The sequence below is a fragment of the Symphodus melops genome (genome assembly GCF_947650265.1).
Source record: "Symphodus melops genome assembly, chromosome: 3".
Classification (NCBI taxonomy): Eukaryota; Metazoa; Chordata; class Actinopteri; order Labriformes; family Labridae; genus Symphodus; species Symphodus melops.
This window is the reverse complement of record NC_136693.1, coordinates 1,281,671-1,306,355: the sequence shown is the minus strand read 5'-3', so window position 1 is coordinate 1,306,355 and position 24,685 is coordinate 1,281,671. Positions and strand designations below refer to the sequence as shown.

Genomic DNA, 24,685 nt, shown 5'->3' with positions numbered 1-24,685 from the left:
CGTAAAAAAGATGTCCACAGATAGATTGAACAAGCATGACCCCTCCCCCTTTTCCTGAATCTCTCGTGATTGGTCAGTCGTTTGGCTTTGTTCTCGGATATGCCCCGCCCCTTTTACCATACTGGGAATGCTACAGTCTGTGAGGGGAGCTTTTTCTTGCTACAACGAGCCAATGGGCTTGGATCAGTGACACCATGGGTTTGTGATGTCACAAACACATTTTCAAAGGGGGGGGGGCCTAGCGTTTCATTTGGCTAATGCTACTGCTAACAGGAGGAAGTAGGAGAAGACGCAGATGTGTCTAAACATGCACAAGACACCTAAAGAAGAAGAACATGGGAGCTTAAACACCTTTTGTTTGGCCGTTCAGTTGTTCTCCGTCCGTCGTGTTCTCGTGTTTTTTAGGCTCAAACGAGAACACGCTGCGACGCCTTTAATGGGATTTAAAGTTTGACGTGTCTGAATGTTGTTGTTTCTTCTTCCTTCTGTCGGTTGTTTTTCTACTTTTCATTTTGATTTGGGCTGCCGAGCACAAACGCCTCGGCCTCTGATTGGTCTTTGACAGTTTTGCTGCAGCAGAGGCAGACGTTTTCGTACGCCGTGTTCGGGCTCCTGATGGAGCTTTGTTCTGCTGGTCTGTGATTCGTGGCTGATGAAACCCTGATGTAACAGCAGCCCTCAGAGCTGTTTGTAAAGAAGACAACATTCAGCATCAAGAGCAGATCTACAGCAGCCTGTGTGGAGAAGGAATGATTAAACACTCATTTCTTCCCTCAATGTTTGCTCCGCTTCGCCGTTTTTTGCACGCCACTCTTCTTTCACAAACTGTTAGCGACCAATAAAGCTGAAGGTTTGAAACTTTGAGATGTTTTATCCAACATGTTGCAGATATTTGAGCTACATCTCACAGCATACTTCAGCGATGTGATAGCGCTGTTGGCATCGTAGCCTTACTTTCATTAGGGGGCGTGGCTTCCTCTCTCCACGATGATGGCGTCGCAGCAGGAGAGGCGGCGTCTCCTCGTTTGTAACGGTGGAGAGATGTGATGAGTCTGCAGGCCTGAAGCTTTCTTCTTCTCTGTCCTTCACACATTGATTTTTTTGCCTCTCCTGAGCCCCCTGATAGATGGAGCCTGTTTCAACCTGCAGGGGTGTGTGTGTGTGTGTGTGTGTGTGTTCAGAGGGTTTTCACGTGGGGACACATTTTGGACTCAGTCATCTGTTCTAGAGGCATTTCATGAAATGGGACGCATTTCATGAAAACACTTTTCCAGAATTATAGACGATGATGTTCACATTGATGAACGAAGCCTGAGTGACGTCACCCGTCTCCTCCTGCAGGAGGCTCATCGGCAGCAGGAGGCTCATCGGCAGCAGGAGGCTCATCGGCTGCAGGAGGCTCATCGGCAGCAGGAGGTTCATCTGCAGCAGGAGGCTCATCGGCAGCAGGAGGCTCATCGGCTGCAGGAGGCACATCGGCAGCAGGAGGTTCATCTGCAGCAGGAGGCTCATCGGCAGCAGGAGGCTCATCGGCAGCAGGAGGCTCATCGGCTGCAGGAGGCACATCGGCTGCAGGAGGCACATCGGCAGCAGGAGGCTCATCGGCAGCAGCCGCCGTGCTGGAGATGCTGTCTCAGGCTAACTTTGAGTCAAGCTAACGACAGGCTGAGAGCTGCGGTGCGTTTAAAGCCTCCTGACACGGAGGCTGCTGTTCAGTGACGATTAGAAATCTGTATTTTTGGTGTGGCGCGGGCGGCCTAGCGGTTAGTGTGCATGCAGTACAGACGCTGCAGTCCTGAAAGTGGGAGGCCTGGTTCAACCCTCTCTCTCTCTCTCTCTCCCTACGAGAAGGTTTTGCATCTCTTTATGTTTATTGTAACGGCTCACACAGTCGCACAGCATTAATAGAAAACGGCTGATGCACTTCCTCTTTACGTTCAAGTGTTTTACTCCGATTGTTTCTTCTTTGATCTTTTCATTTCTTTTCTGCAATCTGTGTGTTAAATAAACGGAGTCCTGGGCCTGCACCTCCTCCTGGGCCTGCACCTCCTTCATGTACCTCCTGTGGCTGCAGAGCAAACAGCGTGCTCGTTCATTAGCTGCAGGCCGAGCTGAGGACGAGGAGCGGAGCGTGAGCAGGAGGTCCTCCGAGTGTTTGAGATGTCCTGCTGCCTCCAAGCTCACATGTTCAAACCACATAACGACTGTGTTCCACCATCTCAACTCACAGGAATGTGAAGACGTGAGGAAAACGCAGGACGGGGAGTCAGGTTAAGAAAAGGTCAAAGTGAGGGCGCCAGTGGCCGAGCGGTTAGTTTGCACGCTCTGGTGTACGGAGAAGCTGAGGTTATGACATCACTCCTGCTGTCATGACATCACTCCTGCTGTCGTCATCTTAACTGGAAAAAAAAAAAAAGTTCTGTTTGAGTTCTGTGTTGGAGCAGTTTATTGGAAACATTCCCCTTTACCTGACCCTTACACACACACACACACACACACACACACACACACACACACACACACACACACACCCCACGAGGGTTACTGGAGAGAGAGATTTGATGGAGGTTAACAGAAAATATCAGTCACACAGAGTTCAGTGAGAAAAATTGACACCTGAGGTAAAAAACTGTAGATTGAGCAGTGTGTGTGTGTGTGTGTGTGTGTGTGTGTGTGAGAGAGTGAGAGAGAGAGAGAGTGTGTTTTCTGGAAAAGTTGGTTCTAAATGGAAACTCTCTGGATGCTTGGGAGGTTTACTTTGGTAAAGTGTTTGACGCACATGTTAGTGGTTCTGCTGGTGAGAGGGACGCTGCTCTCTGTGCGGGGGGGGGCAGGGCCTGACCCACAACTTCCACCACATACACAGTGCAGCTGCACAGCTAGAGAACTATTACAAATTCACACTAGGTAGTACGATGTATGTGGTCAAACGCACAAACAAACTTCAGAGTTGTGACGATTGTGAAAATCAACCCGGATGTTTGAATGTCGTTTCGCTCGATCTTTTCTGCGTGTGGTGGAACTTATGGGTTAGCTACGTCGTGCAATATCCTGAAGGAGGATATCAGGAGGATATACCACGAAATAGCACGCCATCGATCCAGATAAACATAAATTAACGCCTGACCTTAATTGCATCTCGATTAACGAGCGAACGAACGCTCACAGCTCGAGTTGGTTTCAATGTTCTTCCTTTTTAAATGAACAGAACCAAAGGTTGACTGGAACTAGACTTCACTGTTATAGGAATGTGTGTGTGTGTGTGTGTGTGTGTGTGTGATGGATTCAGTGCACAGCCTCAGGTAATAATAGCCATGATGGATTCTCACCTGGCCCTGCAAGCTGCAGCTCGGTCCAGGATGATAAAGATGTGCTGAAGCTTCTGCTGCATGCTCCGCTCGGGGTCCGAGGGGCCTCCCGGGTCCGAGGAGATATTAATGACATCCTGCAACACCATTGGTCATCTGCTAACAGCGCTCATTTTAGGCCAACAACATCCATCTGCTCCCTGCTCAGGATGTTAATTAAAGAGGGAAACAGTGTGGGAATTCATCACGTGTAGTTTATCCCTCAGTTTGATAGCTTACACAACAACGTCAACTTTAAAGCTGACCTACAGTTTTAGGCTCCGCCCCTTTTTAAAAAGTCACACACAGTGTTACAGTGCTGGATGCCCAAACTAAACGTGGGGAAAGTTTCAGATCACAGGTTTAACGTATGTCGGTGTAATCCCAGGATCAGTCAGCAGAGGGCGCTGACAGGCCCTCCTCTGGCAGCCCTGCAGCGTTCTGCCCCCCCCCCCCCGGCCATATGCAGACTAACACACTGTATGTTCAGAGTGGATTTTCATAACATGTCCCCTTTAAATAAAATCATGCAACCGTCCAATCCGGCATCACGTACGCTCACGAGTCCCCACGAGAAGATGAGAAGAAGCTGCATGACATGGCGAAAGGAGAGAGAGCTATAAATGAGTCATTTGTTGGTGCAGCAGTAAAACCTTTCACCCCCCCTTCCCCCCCTTCCCCCATGAGCGCTGCAGCCTGCGGCCTTCGCAGGGCAGCAGAGATATTTCAGATGTTTCTCCGGAGGGACGAGCGAGCCGGCCTCTCTCTATCTCTGCTGTCCTGTTTGTAGCTGCTGTGATTTATTCAGCCTCTCTGCTGCCGCCGCCGCTCAGGTGAGAGTCGACTGCACCGACAGGATGAATGAGCGGCTGTCCACCTCTTCTCTTCCTCACGTGTACAGCTCTATTTAAGGCGGCCTCGACTCTCTGTTGGCTGTAAGATTCCTCTTTATATCCGGGGAGTTTTTATGAAGTAAAATGATCTTAAGCTTTTTTTGTTTGTGTCGCTGAAGAGCAGATTTTGCAGATTTTGCGGACGTACCGTTTTAAAAGTCACTTCCAATAAACACGTTCGCTGCCACGCTAGTCAATGATTACGTTTTCTGCAGCGAGCGCCTCCGCCCGGCTCCGGAGCGTTCCAGCAGTGTCACGACGGTCTGCTCCATTTTCAAATACGCTGCGAGTCTATTAACGACGGAGCACGCCGTGAGCACGCGTCAAGCAGGACAGAATAGAACGACCCGGACAGGAAGTCGGACGAGGAAACCAACAGAGCGTCCAACTTCAAAATAAAACAATACACAGATTTAACAATTTTCCATCAGATTATTTGACAACAAACCCTCCTCAGAATGTTTGCGCTCTGTTCTCTTCATTCCCGCGTGGTCTTGTCGTTCTCCTGTGACGTGTGCAGAAACGGATCCAGCGGGACAGGAAGCGTCGGGAGTGAGAGGCACTTAAAGTGTGACAGTAAGACGCAGGATTCCTTCACTTTCAGGTGTGTCAGTGTTCATTGTTGAGCTCTGCTGCGTCTCCTCTCTGCACACAGCAGCGTGCTAACAAGTCCTGAGCTGTCGGCGGGCAGCTGGCCGTGTTAAATCCACACTTTGATTCACTCCTCCACCTCCCAGCCAAATAAAACATCTTCATTACTTCCCTTCTCAGTCCTCTCCTCTGCTGCTGCTGTGTTTTCCTCTCACAGCTCTCAGACTTTCCTCCCAACACTTCAGCGTTTATTTTGGTCACCCTGCGGCAAGGATACGGATAAAAGGATTAACTTATCGTCTACCAGTTTAGCTCTCTTAAACTCAGCCTGACGGCCCCCCTGACAAATTGACAAGATGGATGCCAGGGAAGCTCCATTCAATGCACATTAAAATCATTCCCCCTGTTTATTACACAGAGGGATGCTCGGGTTTTTAAAACCTGAAGGGAGGAAGACTAAAAGAAGAAAAAAACGAGGCAGCAGGTAGGATGTCGTAGAAATGAGATTTGAGTTCCTCGTGAGCCGGTAAAGGAACCGAATGACAAAGGAGTCAACTATTCCACTTCTTCTTCTTCTTATTATTATTTTATAAAGCACGGCGGTGCAGATGTTAGCGTTGCTGCTGGTTTGAATCCCTGTGATGATAATCAGCTTCTGCTTTATGAGCGCGCAGAGTCATCACAGTCATCAAGGTCAAACGCTCCACCGCACGTCCGCCTGAGGTGAACGGGACAGAAACGGTTCTGAACCTGGCGCTAGACGGGGCTGCTCGCCGTATCACAGGCGTGCAGACTCTGCGTCACGGTGCGTCTCTGCACTTGAGGTTTTCCCGTCACTGGACTGACTTCATGATAAGTGAGGCCGAGACACAAACAGATAAACACGAGCAGGGAGGATGGAGCCCCTCACCCAACACCCAGCGTGTTCCCAGCAGATGTCAGTGTTACATAACCACTCTCTGATGTAACGCACACACACACACACACACACACACACACATATATAACACATAATGTGCATGTTTTCACTGCACAATCAGATGAAGAAAACACTGAATAGCTGATCGTTTCTCTTCTTGCAGGCTGTTTTTTTGTATTTTTATGTTTCTTTAAAATCACACAAAAAAAATAAACTGTTTGATTTAAAAAATGACAAAATAATTTCAAGACTGTGATTTAATATAATATAAATGACCAAACGCTCCTGTACATGTATCTACTTAAGTTTTCCTTAAGGGCTGAATACAGTTTTTGTTTTTTTAAACATTTTTACAAAAAGGCTTAAAAAATAGTTTGTGTCCGAGAACCCGCCGAAGAAATGATTCATCAATTTTATAAAATCCCCAAAAAACAGAGAAGCTGCTGGAATATAAAATACGAGGGATCCCATCTACGCCTACGAAGCATCTTTTCTCTGTGAGATGAATGTTATTGTTTGTACACGGTCCCTTACTACTAAACTAATGTTTGGCCAATGAAACAAAACTATGTAAGTGAACAAGAAGGACCAGCGACGTGTTCTGAAAGGCGTGCACATACTCGCCAAATTAATCTGCCTCCTGTTAATGTGCAAAATGAAATTATCATTTAAATACAATTTGAGGGAAAGTGACACGTTGATGCAAATTTATTGTAAATTTGGAGTAAACATGTCAGGAAGTAAAGAGCTATCGAATGGTGTGCAGGTTCACATATGGCATAGCTTCAGTGTCTCGTCTGTCTGCAAAACAGAACAGCAGTTAGTGCAGAGATAACACACACACACACACACACACACACACACTTCACTGTCACAGGGCTGTGTTTACCCCTGAGGCCTCTACAGACAGGCAGACACGCTTGCAAGCACACACACACACACACACACACACACACACACACTAAAACCGTTCATGCTATGTTGTGAGAGAACTCGTACCTCCGTCGTGTCACTTCTCAGGGCCCGTGAGGAGCAGCTCTGCTTTCATACAAGCGCAAATACTGACAATAAAACACACAAGGAAGATTTACTCTTCACTTCCTTCATTGCTAGTTATGTAAGTCATTGTAGCCTACATATATAACCCTGTGAGTGTAGAGCTGAGTCACCATTTCACTGATCCCTCACACTACATGCTAGCACCTTGATATGGGCTCCATGTACACACACTCTCCCGTTGGATTTTTAGTAGACAATAGGACAATGTCAGTGTTTCCTCAGGTACGGGATGTCACATTCTGTATATGAGCAGTCTGTCCTCACTCAGGCACAGAGAGTGTTGTTTGTCGTCGTTTTTGAATGAAAAGAAAAGAAATGCTTGGTGATGTTGAGGTGTGATACCTGGACAGAACTTTCTAGTGGAGGTTTGTCCATGTCCCTGCAACATGTGTGAACTCTACAATGAGGTAAAGATTTGGTTCCACTGGGGATTGAACCCAGGTCCTTCTGCGTGTAAAGCAGACGTGATGACCTCTACACTATAGAACCTCTTCGTTTAAAGTGGGATAACTGATAAGTGAAAGAGTGCAATACATGTGAAAGTGTCAAAATATCTGACGTCAACGGATTTATTGTCTTTGTTTGCATGATGAGCTAAAGTCTCCTTGGACTCTGGGGAAGTAAGAAAGAACCATGGTTCCACTGGGGATTGAACCCAGGTCCTTCTGCGTGTAAAGCAGACGTGATGACCACTACACTACAGAACCTCTGCTACACTAATGACTTCTCATTACAATCATGGCTCCAAGAATATTTTTGTGATGGATGCATAAATTGAAACAACCCAGTGTAGCAAACAACAATGAATGTCAGTTTTTGCCTCCAATCTGGAAGAATCAACGTTGTATAAGACGGACCGTGTCACTGAATTATACTCTGACCTCTGCCATGAGGTAAACATTTGGTTCCACTGGGGATTGAACCCAGGTCCTTCTGCGTGTAAAGCAGACGTGATGACCACTACACTATAGAACCTCCGTCACTGGATCCTGGACTGTCCGATATTGCTGAGCTTGGGATGCATAAATAGAAAAGACACATGGAAGCAAACAAACATTTGGTTTTGATGAGTCGTGACCTTTGGAAAGAAGCTGCATGGAGGGTTAGATTGTCCCTGTACCTGCAACATGTGTTTGGAATTATTCACAGTATGAACTCTACAATGAGGTAAAGACTTGGTTCCACTGGGGATTGAACCCAGGTCCTTCTGCGTGTAAAGCAGACGTGATGACCTCTACACTATAGAACCTCTTCATTCCATATTGGACAACTGATAAGTGAAAGAGTGCAATACATGTGCAACTGTCAAAATATCTGAGTTCACTTGATGTATTGTCTTTGTTTGCATCATGAGCTAAAGTCTCCTTGGACTCTGGGGAAGTAAGAAACAACCAAGGTTCCACTGGGGATTGAACCCAGGTCCTTCTGCGTGTAAAGCAGACGTGATGACCTCTACACTATGGAACCTCCATCACAGGATCCTGGACTACATCGTACAAGTTCTGCTCCCCATATATTGTTGAGATTGGGATGCATGAATAGAAACAACAAATGGCAGCAAACAAACATTTGGTTTTGATCCCTGGAAAGTAGTTGGATGGAGGGTAAGATTGTCCCTGTACCATGTGCTTGGAAGTATCCAGAGTATGGACTCTACTATGAGGTAAAGATTTGGTTCCACTGGGGATTGAACCCAGGTCCTTCTGCGTGTAAAGCAGACGTGATGACCACTACACTATAGAACCTCTGCTACACTAATGACTTCTCATTACAATCATGGCTCTGAGAATATTTTTGTGATTGGATGCATAAATTGAAACAACCCAGTGTAGCAAACAACAATGAACGTCAGTTTTTGCCTCCATTTGATTTTGCTGAGAACTGAAATCTGGAAGAATCAATGTTGGATAAGATGATCCATGTCACTGAATTATACTCTGACCTCCGCCATGAGGTAAACATTTGGTTCCACTGGGGATTGAACCCAGGCCCTTCTGCGTGTAAAGCAGACGTGATAACCACTACACTATAGAACCTCTGTCACTTGATCCTGGACTACACTGTCCGATTTCTGCTCCCCATATATTGTTGAGCTTGGGATGCCTAAATAGAAAAGACACATGGAAGCAAACAAAATTTGGTTTTGATGAGTCGTGACCTTTGGAAAGAAGTTGCATGGAGTGTAAGATTGTCCCTGTACCTGCAACATGTGTTTTGAAGTATTCACAGTATGAACTCTACAATGAGGTAAAGACTTGGTTCCACTGGGGATTGAACCCAGGTCCTTCTGCGTGTAAAGCAGACGTGACGCCCTCTACACCATAGAACCTCTTCAATTGGTATTGGATAACTGATAAGTGAAAGAGTGCTATACATGTGCAACTGTCAAAATATCTGACTTCACTTGATGTATTGTCTTTGTTTGCATCATGAGCTAAAGTCTCCTTGGACACTGGGGAAATAAGAAAGAACCATGGTTCCACGGGGGATTGAACCCAGGTCCTTCTGCGTGTAAAGCAGACATGATGACCTCTACACTATAGAACCGCTTGTTTCAGTCGTGCCAATGAAAAAGTGCAGCAGATGTGTCGTGGCGAGATATCTGCGGTCACTGGATTTGTATGCATCATGAGCTACAGGGGTGTCGAACTCCAGTCATCGAGGGCAAGATACCTGAGACTTTTAGATGTCTCCCTGCTCCAACACTCCGGCTTTACGCTAATGTCTTGTCATCAAGCTCTGTAGAAGCCTGATAACGAGTCGCTCATTGGATTCAGCTGCGTTGGAGCAGGAAGACTTCCAAGGACTTGTCCACATTGCACTTCCAAATCCGATTTTTAGCTCATCCAGATTGTATGTGGTTTGATTTTTACTTCATCCTGTTTCTGCTCCTTGAATACTTCTGTGATTGGGATGAACTTGCATGAAGAATAACATTCTCCATGAAAGGTAAAGACTTGGTTCCACTGGGGATTGAACCCAGGACCTTCTGCGTGTAAAGCAGACGTGATGACCACTACACTATAGAACCTCCGTCAATGGATCCTGGACTACATCATAAAAGTTCTGCTCCCCATGTATTGTTTCCTGAATTTCCCTCGGGATCAATAAAGTATCTATCTATCTATCTATCTATCTATCTATCTATCTTGAGATTGGGATGCATGAATAGAAACAACACATGGCAGCAAACAAACACTTGGTTTTCATCCCTGGAAAGTAGTTGGATGGAGGGTAAGATTGTCCCTGTACCATGTGCTTGGAAGTATCCAGAGTATGGACTCTACTATGAGGTAAAGATTTGGTTCCACTGGGGATTGAACCCAGGTCCTTCTGCGTGTAAAGCAGACGTGATGACCACTACACTATAGAACCTCTGCTACACTAATGACTTCTCATTACAATCATGGCTCTGAGAATATTTTTGTGATTGGATGCATAAATTGAAACAACCCAGTGTAGCAAACAACAATGAACGTCAGTTTTTGCCTCCATTTGATTTTGCTGAGAACTGAAATCTGGAAGAATCAATGTTGGATAAGATGATCCATGTCACTGAATTATACTCTGACCTCCGCCATGAGGTAAACATTTGGTTCCACTGGGGATTGAACCCAGGCCCTTCTGCGTGTAAAGCAGACGTGATAACCACTACACTATAGAACCTCTGTCACTTGATCCTGGACTACACTGTCCGATTTCTGCTCCCCATATATTGTTGAGCTTGGGATGCCTAAATAGAAAAGACACATGGAAGCAAACAAAATTTGGTTTTGATGAGTCGTGACCTTTGGAAAGAAGTTGCATGGAGTGTAAGATTGTCCCTGTACCTGCAACATGTGTTTTGAAGTATTCACAGTATGAACTCTACAATGAGGTAAAGACTTGGTTCCACTGGGGATTGAACCCAGGTCCTTCTGCGTGTAAAGCAGACGTGATGACCACTACACTATAGAACCTCTGCTACACTAATGACTTCTCATTACAATCATGGCTCTGAGAATATTTTTGTGATTGGATGCATAAATTGAAACAACCCAGTGTAGCAAACAACAATGAATGTCAGATTTTGCCTCTATTTGATTTTGCTGAGAACGGGAATCTGGAAGAATCAATGTTGGATAAGACGGTCCATGTCACTGAATTATACTCTGACCTCTGCCATGAGGTAAACATTTGGTTCCACTGGGGATTGAACCCAGGTCCTTCTGCGTGTAAAGCAGACGTGATGACCACTACACTATAGAACCTCTGTCACTGGATCCTGGACTGTCCGATTTCTGCTCCCCATATATTGTTGAGCTTGGGATGCATAAATAGAAACGACACATGGCAGCAAACAAACATTTGGGTTTCATGAGTCGTGACATTTGGAAAGAAGTTGCGTGGAGGGTTAGATTGTCCCTGTACCTGCAACATGTGTTTGGAAGTATTCACAGTATGAGCTCTACAATGAGGTAAAGACTTGGTTCCACTGGGGATTGAACCCAGGTCCTTCTGCGTGTAAAGCAGACGTGATGACCACTACACTATAGAACCGCTGGTTTCAGTCATGCTAATGAAAAAGTGCAGCAGATGTGTCGTGGCGAGATATCTGAGGTCACTGGATCTGTATGTATCATGAGCTACAGGGGTGTCGAACTCCAGTCATCAAGGGCCAGATACCTGAGACTTTTAGACGTCTCCCTGCTACAACACTCCTGCTTTCCGCCAATGTCTTGTCATCAAGCTCTGCAGAAGCCTGATAATGAGTCGCTCATTGGATTCAGCTGGAAGACGTCCAAGGCCTTGTCCACATTGCACTTCCAAATCCGAAATCTGATTGGGATGAACTTGCATGAAGGATAACGTTCTCCATGAAAGGTAAAGATTTGGTTCCACTGGGGATTGAACCCAGGACCTTCTGCGTGTAAAGCAGACGTGATGACCACTACACTATAGAACCTCTGTAAGATCAATGATCGCTTCATACGGTTACGGCTCCCAGAATATTTTTGTGATTTGGATCCATAAATGGAAACCACCCAGGGCAGCGCACAAACATTTAAGGGGTTTCGATGAGGAGCGATATCTAGAAGGAAGTTACATGGGGAGGGTTTATGAAGCATATGATTGTCCCTGTACCTGCAACATGTGCTTGGAAGTATCCACAGTATGATCTCTACAATGAGGTAAAGACTTGGTTCCACTGGGGATTGAACCCAGGTCCTTCTGCGTGTAAAGCAGACGTGATGACCACTACACTACAGAACCTCTGCTGCACTGTTGACTGCTCACTAAATTCATGGATCCCTGAACAGTTTTGTGATTGGATGCATAAATTGAAACAACCCAGTGCAGCAAACAACAATGAATGTTGGTTTTTGCCTCCATTTGATTTTGCTGAGGACTGACATCTGGAAGGAGTTACAGTGGGTAAGATGATCCATGTCACTGAAACATATTCTGACCTCTTCCATGAGGTAAATATTTGGTCCTACTGAGGTTTAACCCAGATGCTTTTGCGTGTAAAGCAGACATGATACCCACTACACTATACAACCTTTGTCATTGGGCTATGGACTGCATCTTCGGATTTCTGCTCCCCGAATATTTTTGCGATTGGGATGGATAACAAACAACCCAGTGTAGCAAACAAACATTTGGTTTTGATGAGCTGTGACCTCTGGAAAGAAGTTGCATGGAAAGTAAGATTGTCCCTGTACCTGCAACATGTGCTTGGAAGTATCCACAGTATGAACTCTACAATGAGGTAAAGATTTGGCTCCACTGGGGATTGAACCCAGGTCCTTCTGCATGTAAAGCAGACGTGATGACCACTACACTATAGAACCTCTGTTACTGAATCCTGGACTACATTGTCCGATTTCTGCTCCCCATATATTGTTGAGCTTGGGATGCATGAATAGAAACAACACATGGCAAACAAACATTTGGTTTTGATGAGGTGTGATCTCTGGAAAGAATTTGCATGGTGGGCTAGATTGTCCCTGTACCTGCAACATGTGCTTGGAAGTATCCACAGTATGAACTCTACAATGAGGTAAAGATTTGGTTCCACTGGGGATTGAACCCAGGACCTTCTGCGTGTAAAGCAGACGTGATGACCACTACACCATGGAACCTCTTTCAAGAGTTCTTGGACTTCTTCCTTACATTTTCTGCTACCCAAATATTTTTGTGATAGGTTTGCATAAATAGAAAAAAACAAATAAACGTTAGTTTTTGAGGAAGTTCGACCCCTTTGAAGGAGCTTGCATGAAGGGTATGATTGTCCATGTCACTTCAACATGAGCTCTACAATCTGAACTCTGCTATGAGGTAAAGAGTTGGTTCCACTGGGGATTGAACCCAGGTCCTTCTGCGTGTAATGCAGACGTGATGACCACTACACTACAGAACCTCTGCTACACTATGGACTGCTCACTAAATTCATGGATCCCTGAACAGTTTTATGATTGGACGCATAAATTGAAACAACCCAGTGCAGCAAACAACAATGAATGTTGGTTTTTGCCTACATTTGATTTTGCTGAGGACTGACATCTGGAAGGAGTTACAGTGGGTAAGATGATCCATGTCACTGAAACATATTCTGACCTCTTCTATGAGGTAAATATTTGGTCCTACTGAGGTTTAACCCAGATGCTTTTGCGTGTAAAGCAGACATGATACCCACTACACTACACAACCTTTGTCTTTGGGTTATGGACTGCATCTTCGGACTTCTGCTCCCCGAATATTTTTGCGATTGGGATGGATAACAAACAACCCAGTGTAGCAAACAAACATTTGGTTTTGATGAGGTGTGACCTTTGGAAAGAAGTTGCATGGAGGGTTAGATTGTCCCTGTACCTGCAACATGTGCATGGAAGTATCCACGGTATGAACTCTACAATGAGGTAAAGATTTGGCTCCACTGGGGATTGAACCCAGGTCCTTCTGCATGTAAAGCAGACGTGATGACCACTACACCATGGAACCTCTTCCTTCACCTTCTGGACTGCTTTGCTAATTTTCTGCTCCCTACGCATGAATTGAAAACCCAGTGCATCAAACAAAAATGAAGATTTGTGTTTGCCTCTGTTTGATTTAGCTGAGGACTGACATTCATTCAAACATTATTAAACACAATGTGTGAACTCTTGGCCTTTAATTTTCTAATTATCTAAAGACCGTCTTCTTCGTCTGATCTGTCCAGGCTGCAGTCACACACAGACACTGAGCTGCTATGCATGCTTTCACATGTGCAGGGCTTTCTGGTCTTATATGAGAGAGAAGCTTTGAAAAGAGCATCCATCGGGTCCATATGGGGGCCCTGAGGGCGACGAGGCGATAGTGTGTGTGTGTGTGTGTGTGTGTGTGTGTGTGCAGTGTTTGAGGAGGTCACACAGACGGCTGAGCCGCATGTTTCTGTCTCGATATGGCGCCCAGCATGGAGTATGTTTAATATATTCAGTCATGGTAAGCATGGGGTGGGGGGGGGGGGCTTCGATCTGAAGTGTCTTCCTGTGTGCCAAAGAAGATTTAGAAAATAACCACTTTCACAGCTGCACCACCAAACACAAGCTTGGTAGTACGAGTCCGCACTGAGCTGTCAGCAGCACAATGAGAAGAGCAGAACTCATCTTCAGACAGAGTTTAAAGATGTTACAGAGTTAAAATAATAACCAGGGAAGAATGAGAGCTTTATGTGTTTGTCTTCTCTGAATCTGTGGAGAAAGTGGACGCACAACAGGGACTTTTCAGTTCACCGCAGACACCTTCACAGCAGAGTGTGTGTGTGTGTGTGTGTGTGTGTGTGGAACTTCCCAGGCTCTTGTACCTGGTGAACAGTGTTTGCAGCAGCAGTTTGTCAGTTGTGTTTGGCTGATAAGCTGCGGCTCTTTCATGTGGCGGAGAACGTTACTGTGGTGACACAGGAAACAACTATAGGAGCCCCCAGTGTGTGTGTGTGTGTGTGTGTGTGTGTGTGTGTGTGTGTGTGTGTGTGTGTGTGTGTGTGTGTGTGTGTGTGTACGTCACTGTTGTCATATGTGAAACTTGTTTACCCCTATAGCTCAAACCCATAAACTGCTCAGTTGTGCACAATCCCACATGTCCTTCATAACGTCCAACAACACAAACCTGGTTCTGGGGATTGAACCCTGGACCTTCTGCACAGACATGATGACCACTGCTGGACTCATGCAAGATAAATGGCGTGTTTCAATTAAGATCTGCATCCTTCAACATGCACATTTAAAAGCCAGTTTGGAACAACCTAGAGGGGGCGGGGCCATGCCACCAGCGCCGCTACCCCTGAGCCTTGCTGGGACCTCTCAATGACTTTATTTGGACACCTCGCGATGTCTTCACACCGATCTGGCTTTGAGTCAACGTCTGTAAAATGACACTTCAAAATGTATTTATTTTTTCCATCAGAGAGGAAATAAGTGGGCTGTTAAGTTTAACAGATTTGAAATTCAGAGATAAAAAAAGGTTAAAACAATGACTTGTATTTATCCATGCGATGGATTTGTGTTGGCTATAAGCTGCTGCAGAAGTGAGTGCCAGAAGGTTGCTGGTTTGAATCCCCGTCTGTCAGGAGCCTCTCTGTGTGCCTGTCTGCATGTTCTCCCCGTGCGTGGCGTGGCCGACTCTAACTTCAGTCCGTAGGTGTGAATGTGAGAGAGTGTGTTTTAATATGTCAGCGCTGTGATTGGCTGGTGAACAGCCCAGGGTGTAACCCCGCCCCCGCCTCTCGCCCAATGACAGCAGGGATCGTCTCCAGTCGTTATAGATAACGGAGCAATGGACGGATTCTGTGCTGCTGGACTTTAAAAACCGAGCTGTCTTGTAAAGTGTGACGATAGCTGGACCTTTTTTTATCCACAGTAAAACTCTTTTTTATTTTCTTCTGTTGAGGTTTCATTTCGTTGTGTGAAAGCCTTCCTCTCGTCACTTTGAAAACAAGTCAGCAGAAGTTCACTCCCATTTCAGTCTAATCCTTCCATCTCATGTTATCTGCTCCATCGTAAACCCTCGGCTGCTTTCATGCTACAGGCCACTCAAGTCAGCCGGAGCAGTGATGGCGTCTCTCTCCTTTGTGTTTGGAGCTCCCTGATGTGCGCCGATGAAATGACTTTGGCGGCTGCTGCTAATGCGCTATAATTGGTACGAGGAGCAACTCGCTCTGAACAATTATAAGGAACAGGAGCTGTAATCTCTGGCGAGACTGCGAGCGAGACGCATCCTCTCTCCGTCTTCTGGCGTCGGCCCGCTGTGCTTCGTAGCGTTCACGTGAAGCTGGAGAGGCTGCGCTGCTTGTTCCTCCTGCTGCTGCAGCCCCGAGGACTTTCAAGCACTTGTAGTCTGTTTGTAGTCGAGTTGTGAGAAAGACAAAGTGTCAGTGAGCAGGGTGAGGGCTGGAAAAAGAAGAAGCTCCAGCTTGTGTTCTTAAAGAGAGACTGCAGTAGTTTTAAAAACAGGGCCACATTATTCCAGCATATATAAATATCTGAATTAAGAACAGATCCAAAATTGTTTGGAATTGTTCCTGGGGATTGACGCTGATAACAAAAATTATCTTTCAACTTCCTCTTTAGAAGAGCCATCTCAAAAGTCCAGTCCTCCTCCTCCTCAGACACACTCTTTTAACAGCTTAATCATTGAATATGGTCCTTTTCTGCACAGCAAACCTTTAGATTCGTCCAATGCTTGCACGGCAAACTCTCCTGTAAAAGCCAAACACATTCGCTCTACCAGCAGTGAGCACATCCTTGATCAGGAGTAACTTGAAGCATTAATGACATTCAGAAAGATGTCGAAATTGAACCCTGTGAAGTTGTAATAAATAGAGAAGTGTAGTTTTTTGATGCAAGTCTTTAAACAGGGCTCTACGAGGATCCACTCTCCAGCCCCTAGTGGCTGCTTAATGAACTGCAGTTTCCCGATCTCCTTAAAGTCCAAGCACTAAAGCTTCAGTCTGCAGGGGTTTGAGTGAGTCAGATCAAATCTGCAGACCTCCACGATACGGACAGGAAAGATTTACGATACAGCTGCGAGTGATGCAGAGAGAGAGAGAGAGAGCGTGTGGGCCGCTCATATGAAACAACAGGCTATCTGACCTGGCCTCCATCTTCGGGAGCTTTCTCCTCGGCTCTCATGTCACCCTTACATGAGAGCGTTGGTTCAGTTGGCTCGGGTGGTTTGAGTGCAGATCAGCTTCCTCGCTGCTGAGACGTGTCAGGAAGTCGAGGCGCTCCGCGGTTGGAGAGGGAAAACCTCTGAAGTTATTTGAAACCAACAGAACAAAAGTAAATCAAAGGCTTTTTGAAATCAAAATAGAAAAATGTGCGGTGGGAGTTGAATGAAATGACAATGTCATATAAGAACAAACCCGGAAAAAACTTTTCATCATTGGATGTTTCTCCCCCAAGAAACGTCTTGTCAAGGTGAAAGAGACAGAAGCACACATTTCTCTACGACTGCAGAGAGGTTGTGATGTGTTGTGGTGCCTCGCTGTAACGTCTGCTCTTCCAACATTATTTCAAAGGGTAACACATCTATCAACAAGGTCAACGTTACGATTACAAATATTTACATAAACTGTAAATCATAGAGGCCGGAGCTGACCAGCAACCCCTGTCTTCTAAAAAGAGAAGGAGTCAGGATACTTCCTGGAACTTTGTCATCAATCTGAGCCTGTCAGGGGTAAAAAAAACAAACTTTATTCAATTAATATTCAAAACAACATCAAAGCAGCACGTCTTGAATATTAAATTAAAGGTCACATGATCTCCTCCTCTTCTTCAGGTGAAATCAGTGTCAGAGCTCCTCTTCATCATGTGTGTGAAGTGTGTTGTTGTAAATCCACTCTGATCCTGTATTTGATCATGTCTATAAACCCCTCTATTTCAGCCCTGCTCAGAACAGGCTGTTTCTGTGCCTGTAGCTTTAAATATGTAAATGAGCTGTGTCTGACCACGCCCCCCTCTCTGGAAGGGCTCGGGTGTACTCGCTGCTTTCTGGCTCCATGTCCTATTGTTTACGGTGAGAAGGCAGACTCAGAGGGCAGAACAAACACCTAGCTGTGGGAGTGTCACCCACCTGGGGGAGGGGCTACTGCCCTTTGTGATGTCATGAAGGGAACATCTCCAAACGGCCTGTTTGAGCACACGTTTTTGGACTTTTCTCATCTTTCGGGGGGTTTGTAGGCAGATTAGAGGAACATGAGGAAGAGGATTTTGTGTATGTGACCCTTTAAAGGAAGAATGTCGATTTGAGCAATAAAATATAAACTACAGCTGCAGATCTGAAACCTTCTGAGCAGCTGGTCAAGTAACTGAGACACATAACAAAAGCAGACAGTTAACTGAAAAATAAATGAGCTGGGAGTGTGTTTGCGTGAGTGAAGTGCTGCTGGGAACACAACCAGAGACACGCCATAAAACACAATGTTTGTAGTAAAGCTCTACTCTGAATTTGGAAATATTTGAGCTCAGCAGGAGACGCTTGTCTGAGCTCTTTTTTTTTAAACCCCAGGGATCTCTTCCCTTCTGCGTCCTCGAGGCACGGCTCGCTTTGCACGAATGTTTCTCCCCTCCATCCATCAGAGCCCTGAGGGATCCGCTCGCCACGTCGTCTGCTTCTTCTTCTTCTTGTTAATGCCTCCTCTCCGCTCCGCTCCGCTGCGGCGTCCGGCCCCGGTCAGACCCTGCAGGAACGCAGCTTCTGTGTCCCTCATGTGTTTCCGTATGTCGCTGCCTTCTGCTCAGCCGATGAATTATAGAGGGAGCGAGGATGACAGAGAGGCCTCAGGTTTTAAGTGCACACTCAATGTTTGATCAGATTAACAATGCAGCAGTCAGACAGAACAAGGAAGAAGCGTTCTGAGCAGAGGAGAAGCCCAGTTTTCTGACCATGGCGCCGTGGCGACAGGAAACAGGAAACAAGCGACATGCACGACTCCATAAATCTGAGGACGCTTTGTAGAAATACGGTTTCACGTCTCACTTCTTCATAGACGTAACGTAGTTTACTCATTCTGTCATTCTCCAATCAGAGTTAGCGTGTGTTATCTGGAGACGCTTTACCGAGGAGCGTTCGGGATGAGAGGCAGGAAGAGTTTCTTCTTCGTCTTCCTCTCGTTCCTGTTGTCCACACTTCCTCGCTGCTGACCTCGGAGCAGGAAGTTCACGAATGAGGCCGGCGGTGGTTTGGAGTTGGGGGGGGGGGGAGGGGGGGGACGACATCTATGACGATCGGCTGATGGTCGTGTCATAGTCAAGACCGGAGCGCGCCGAGACCGAGACCGGATCGAGACCATGAATGACTCACTTGGACCGGGTTAGGGTTAGGGTTAGGGTCACCGGGAATGAACGGGGGCTCAAAATCGAACTATAATGACTTTAAAGTTAGACGTTGTTTTTAGAAAGAGGCGCCGTGATGACGTGGAAAAATATGCTTTGGATTCAGAGACGAGGCCTTGGAAAAGTGCTGTACTGTAAGACGGGTGTGAGGAACCCAGATCAACCTGTGAGGAGGGAAATATGCAGCTTTCGTCTAACCAGCATGGATCATCATTAAACTTTATTTAAACTGTATTCTGGGACAATGAGAACATCTCTGTCCTCTTCTTTTCCATGTGTAAGCGCTCAGACCGGCCGGCAGTCACAGTCGTCTCCTCTCCTCGCTGAAGCTCTGAATATTTCAGCAGCGAGCTGCAGGTTCTGGGTCAGTGTGTCAGTGTGTGATCCGTCTGACAAACTGCATGAGACCAAAGAGAGGAGACAGAGGAGGAAGTTCAAATCACAGAGCAGCTTTAGTGATGAAGTTACAGAGTGATGGAGGATCCTGCAGGACGCAGCGCAATGAGGCCACAATGATCAGATACGAGGCGATGCAGAGCGATCACTGACAGATCTGCCTTTTGTTTAGAAAGGAGGCGTTTTCACTGCTTAAATATGAAACTAATAATGAACCCACCTTCCAGAGTCAACCTCGCCTGTCCAATCAGATTCAGGTCTATGAAAGGATCAGGTCTGTGAAAGGATCAGGTCTGTGAAAGGATCAGGTCTATGAAAGGATCAGGTCTGTGAAAGGATCAGGTCTCTGAAAGGATCAGGTCTGTGACAGGATCAGGTCTCTGAAAGGATCAGGTCTGTGAAAGGATCAGGTCTACGGAAGGATCAGGTCTACGAAAGGATCAGGTCTTTGAAAAGGATCAGGTCTACGAAAGGATCAGGTCTATGACAGGATCAGGTCTCTGAAAGGATCAGGTCTTTGAAAGGATCAGGTCTATGAAAGGATCAGGTCTACGAAAGGATCAGGTCTGTGAAAGGATCAGGTCTATGAAAGGATCAGGTCTATGAAAGGATCAGGTCTATGAAAGGATCAGGTCTACGAAAGGATCAGGTCTACGGAAGGATCAGGTCTGTGAAAGGATCAGGTCTACGAAAGGATCAGGTGTATGAAAGGATCAGGTCTACGGAAGGATCAGGTTTATGAAAGGATCAGGTCTTTGAAAGGACCAGGTCTCCTCCCGGTTGTTTGGATCCACATCCTGCGTGTTTGTGCTGCAGCTTCTCCTCCTGCAGCCGGAGTTGAAAAGGGCACGGCTAATGAATATTCTAATCTGGCCTAGATTCAGTGATAAAGTCTCGTAGGTGCCTGATGACTCCCCCCCCCCCCCCCCCACCCCCCCCATTATCACGTCTTTGAAATATGAAGCGTGTGCAGCGTGTTTGCGCTCAGGCAGGATTAATTTTGGGGGCAGTCAAAGGTCGCTGCAGATAAACGACGTCGCTCGCTGAACGATGTTTTTCTGCTGATCTTTGTTTTGTGTTGTTTTTTTTTTAGCTGCATGATGTGAAGTTGTTTCCAGGTCAGCGTCTGATGATCAATGAAATCAACCAGGATCGTTAACGATCTCCTTCTGGGGAACAAGTGTTTGCGGGCTCCTCGCTCAGGTCTTCTCAGTAAAACCACAGCGTTTGCTCAAACAGGAAGTAGATGAGAACAGGACGGTGTCGAGGCTCGCTCGCTCTCTCTCTCTCTCTCTCTCTCTCTCCCTCTGATGTCCGACTCTATCTTCTGTCTCTATGATGAAGGCAGAAGATTAATAAATAAATAAATAAACTTAAGGTGTGTGTGTGGTATTTCACACTCGGCTGTGGATCAGTTGGTCGAGCCAAAGGAGTTTGGGCTTCGATATCCAGCCCCTGCAGCACCCTGTCAATGTGTCCTTGAGCAAGGCATTTAACAGGGTGAATGTGTTTGCAGCGTTTAGCATCAGTGTGTGAATGTGAAAGAGCTTCGAGTATTCACATGCTCACTAGCAGCAGCAGCGTGAGCGGCGTCGTCCTTTTGTCAGTCAGACCCTTTAAAGCGAGTTGTGAGCGCAGTCAGCAGTGACACGCTCTGCAGGTAAAGGATGTCTCATTACGACGCCACGCTGGCTTGTTTCAGCCTTTCATTTGTCAGCTCGACCTGGAAACAAAAAGACGCTCACAGCCATGAATCATGTGGCGGGGCCCCGAGGGGGGGGCCGTCGTCAAAAAGGGGGTGACTTGCAAAAGGTTACACTGATCCATCAAGGTCATTTCACTTTGTTTAGAATGCTGCTGCACGAACCTGCTGATGCTCACAATCATGATGCTAACATGCAGCAGAAAGCTGCTCAAACTAGGATCAATGTTGGAGATGCTTTTGAAACATGGAGAGAGGTTAGAACGCAGAAAGCTTTACAGACCCATGCAGAGCTGGCTAAACACTGAAGCTACAGTGTCTCTACATGCAGAGTTGGCTAAACACTGAAGCTGCAGTGTCCACCACATGCAGAGCTGGCTAAACACTGAAGCTACAGTGTCCACCACATGCAGAGCTGGCTAAACACTGAAGCTACAGTGTCCACCACATGCAGAGCTGGCTAAACACTGAAGCTACAGTGTCCACCACATGCAGAGCTGGCTAAACACTGAAGCTACAGTGTCTCTACATGCAGAGCTGGCTAAACACTGAAGCTACAGTATCCACCACATGCAGAGCTGGCTAAACACTGAAGCTACAGTGTCCACCACATGCTGACCTGTGTGAGAGGAGGGGGCGGAGCCAGACAGCTCTCTGTGATGATTAGAGTTTAGACTGCAGTACCCATTTTAAACACTAGGGGGCAGAGCTACAGACTGCTCCTTTAAGCTGTATTATAATGATTACCTTAGAAGTTGTAAAGACGATAAATAAAGAATAAAGAATTTAAATAAAAGTTTAAACTCAAATTAAAAACAAACTTTATTTGTCCCCGGGGAGAAATTCAAAGATTGGCCTCAGGTGACGGAAGGACTGAACAAGGAGACTGCACGTCTGCCGCCACAGGCTGCTCGACAATGATGAAATATCCTATCGTGTGTGTGTGTGTGTGTGTGTGTGTGTGTGTGTGTGTGTGTGTGTGTGTGCGTAGACAGTCGAGCAGATGGCTGATGGGAGGAGACTTGACAGAAGAGGTGAACTTTACCTGAGGGGGAAAGAACATTTCATGAAATCAAACCTGGTGTTTAAAGTCTCAGCGTTGAGTTGACTCTTATTCTCTTAAACAGTTTGTCTCGTGTGATGCATTCAGGTGTTTCACGGGGTGCATCCCATTTCTCTTAAGTTTACGTCCCTCTCTTCCGTCCTTCACTCGCGTCTCAGTCCCTCCCACCAGAGACGAGAGGAAACAAAGCGGACCGAGGAGGACGTTTGTCTCGTCTGTTTGTTGGCTGTATTTTTATGTTATCGCTCGAAAGCTGTTTCACTGAAATCTTGTAAAAGTCGGCCGAGGTTTTTGTCAAAGGAGAATTTCTGAACATGATGAAAACAAATCAAACACAACCACTCCAAACGCCTCCTCTCTGCTGAACCTCTGAGGTCAGGTGGGGACTGGAGACAACAGGAAGTGAGACGGGTGTCTGATGCTTTGCTTGTGTCTGAAATCAAACAGTGTGTCTCTGTTTGTGTGTTGCAGGTTCGTCGGCTGTCGTGAAGAAGACTCACACATGTAAGTCAAAACTTCTCTTAAAGGTCGAGTCAGAGGCCTTTTATTTTGAAGCTCTCGCTCCCTGCAGGATGTAGTGTGCACGTCTACCTGCTTGTAGCTGCACCGCAAGCTAACGCACGCTAGCACAAGCTAACCGCCGGTGTTTGCTGCCTTTCTCTCCAACAGGAAGTTGACCAATGTCCACGTCCTCGTGTAAAAACCAACACGAGGTTCACACCCTCGTTTTGTCCGCTCTGCGTTTTTCCTCACTGTGACACTTTCTGTGCCTCGAACATCTTCCCAGTGTGAGCGGACACTTTGAAGATGTGGTGATTTTTTTCAGATTTAAAAGAATAGCCAGAATAAAAGTAAAACCTGTAATAATTGCGAGTGGAGGAGGGGGAGGGAGGCTGCTGCCAGAGCCGCGTCTCTTCAATTAGAGCTGATAAGGATGGATAATAGATGTGAGAGCCTCGTGTGGCCGCGTGGGATGATCGGAGCTGATCCTTCAGGCAACAACTCGTAACGTGCTGCTGTGATTTTACAGGCTGGATGTGATGGGGGGGGGGGGGGAGGGGGGGCTGACAAGCTTTCCGGAGCATAAATCGTCCCCCTGTTTTTCCAATTTCGAGGAAGAATGAAGCTCCTGCTGCGCCTGGGTTCGCTCTCACCTGCAGCCCTCTCGTCTCAGATTCACTCTGCAGGTCGTTTTCATGCAGCTCGCTCGCTCGCTCGCTCTGGAGGAAGTTCTGCTGCTCAGCCAGGAGGCGTTTCATGTGTCTGCTTCAACTGCACTTCAGTCTTTCACTTCAATTCTTCAGGATTTTTCACCATGAGAAGTCTCTTACAGACTGAACTGAATGATTTTGACTCTTTTTGGGCCACTCAAGCAAATGAGACCAACAGGGAAAGAATGACGGCTGCAGAGATCCTGCAGGTGATTGTCCGTCGAGTGTGTGCTTGAGGCCGGCTGAAGATGTTTGTGAGACTTTTTTTTGCAAATGTGACAAAACGGAAAAACACACAAACATTATAAAAAGAAGCCAACCTGCCGTACAAATCAATATTATCACGTCTTCAGTCAAAAGCCATGTTATGTGTATGTCAACCATCCAACGTCTGAAATAATCATGACAGAAATTTATAAAAAACAATAAACAAAACAAAAACTGCTAAATAAAAACAAAGAATCCGTTTTTACAGCAGAAATTAAAAAGCATCGTGTAAAAAACACCACTCAGGCTTCATCCATTAATAGTTACAGTCTATCAGCTCAGACGACCAAACTAACAGTTTGTTAGTGCGATGGCGTGATGTCACAGGACGCTCGTGAACGCCAGGTGTAAAGGTGGTTAAAAAACACTGAAACACATTCTGCAGCTTTCATTCACAACATCTCTGAGATCAGAGCAGACGGCAGGAAGCACTTTTCTTTTTTTGATGAAGACATAATAGAAGATGTGAGAGATGTGTTTCTTAGCGTGCACGTCGGTTATCTTTAGATTGCTGCTGCTCAGAGGAGGAACGGAGGGTTGTGATTGGTGGACAGCTGATTTCTGTTGAAGCAGCGTTTCTCTGTGGTTTCTTCTCGTCTTCCTTTTTGCTTGTTTTTCTCTTTGTTTGTTCCTTTGTCTCCTCTTCTGAGTATGAAACCTTCACACTTCCTCTCCTTCTTTTGAACTCTTTTTTATATTAACCACGGCGGAAAAAAAGACGGCAGCACAGACGCAATGTGCTGTTTGTTGTGAGATTACGTGTGGACCTGCATCACACCTGCGTTATAAATAAAGTACAAATAAGAGGAATCGAGGAGGCTTCACATCAGCCAGGATTTAATGTCAAGAAGCTGACCAATGAAACACGAGCAAAATAAAAAAAA

General features: G+C 46.1%; 1 protein-coding gene across 2 annotated transcripts in view; it reads left to right on the top strand.

Annotated features, from left to right (window-relative positions):
* Positions 1-24,685, top strand: part of LOC306821346 (nuclear receptor ROR-alpha A-like) — a 62,967-nt gene that overhangs the window by 16,690 nt on the left and 21,592 nt on the right. For both annotated transcript variants that reach the window (XR_013778773.1, XM_079339711.1), the window contains exon 2: positions 22,795-22,827. Coding sequence is in view for 1 of the 2 variants with exons in the window: in XM_079339711.1 (XP_079195837.1) it covers positions 22,795-22,827 (33 nt within the window). In the remaining variant the exon portion in view is untranslated. The remainder of the gene's footprint in view (positions 1-22,794; positions 22,828-24,685) is intronic.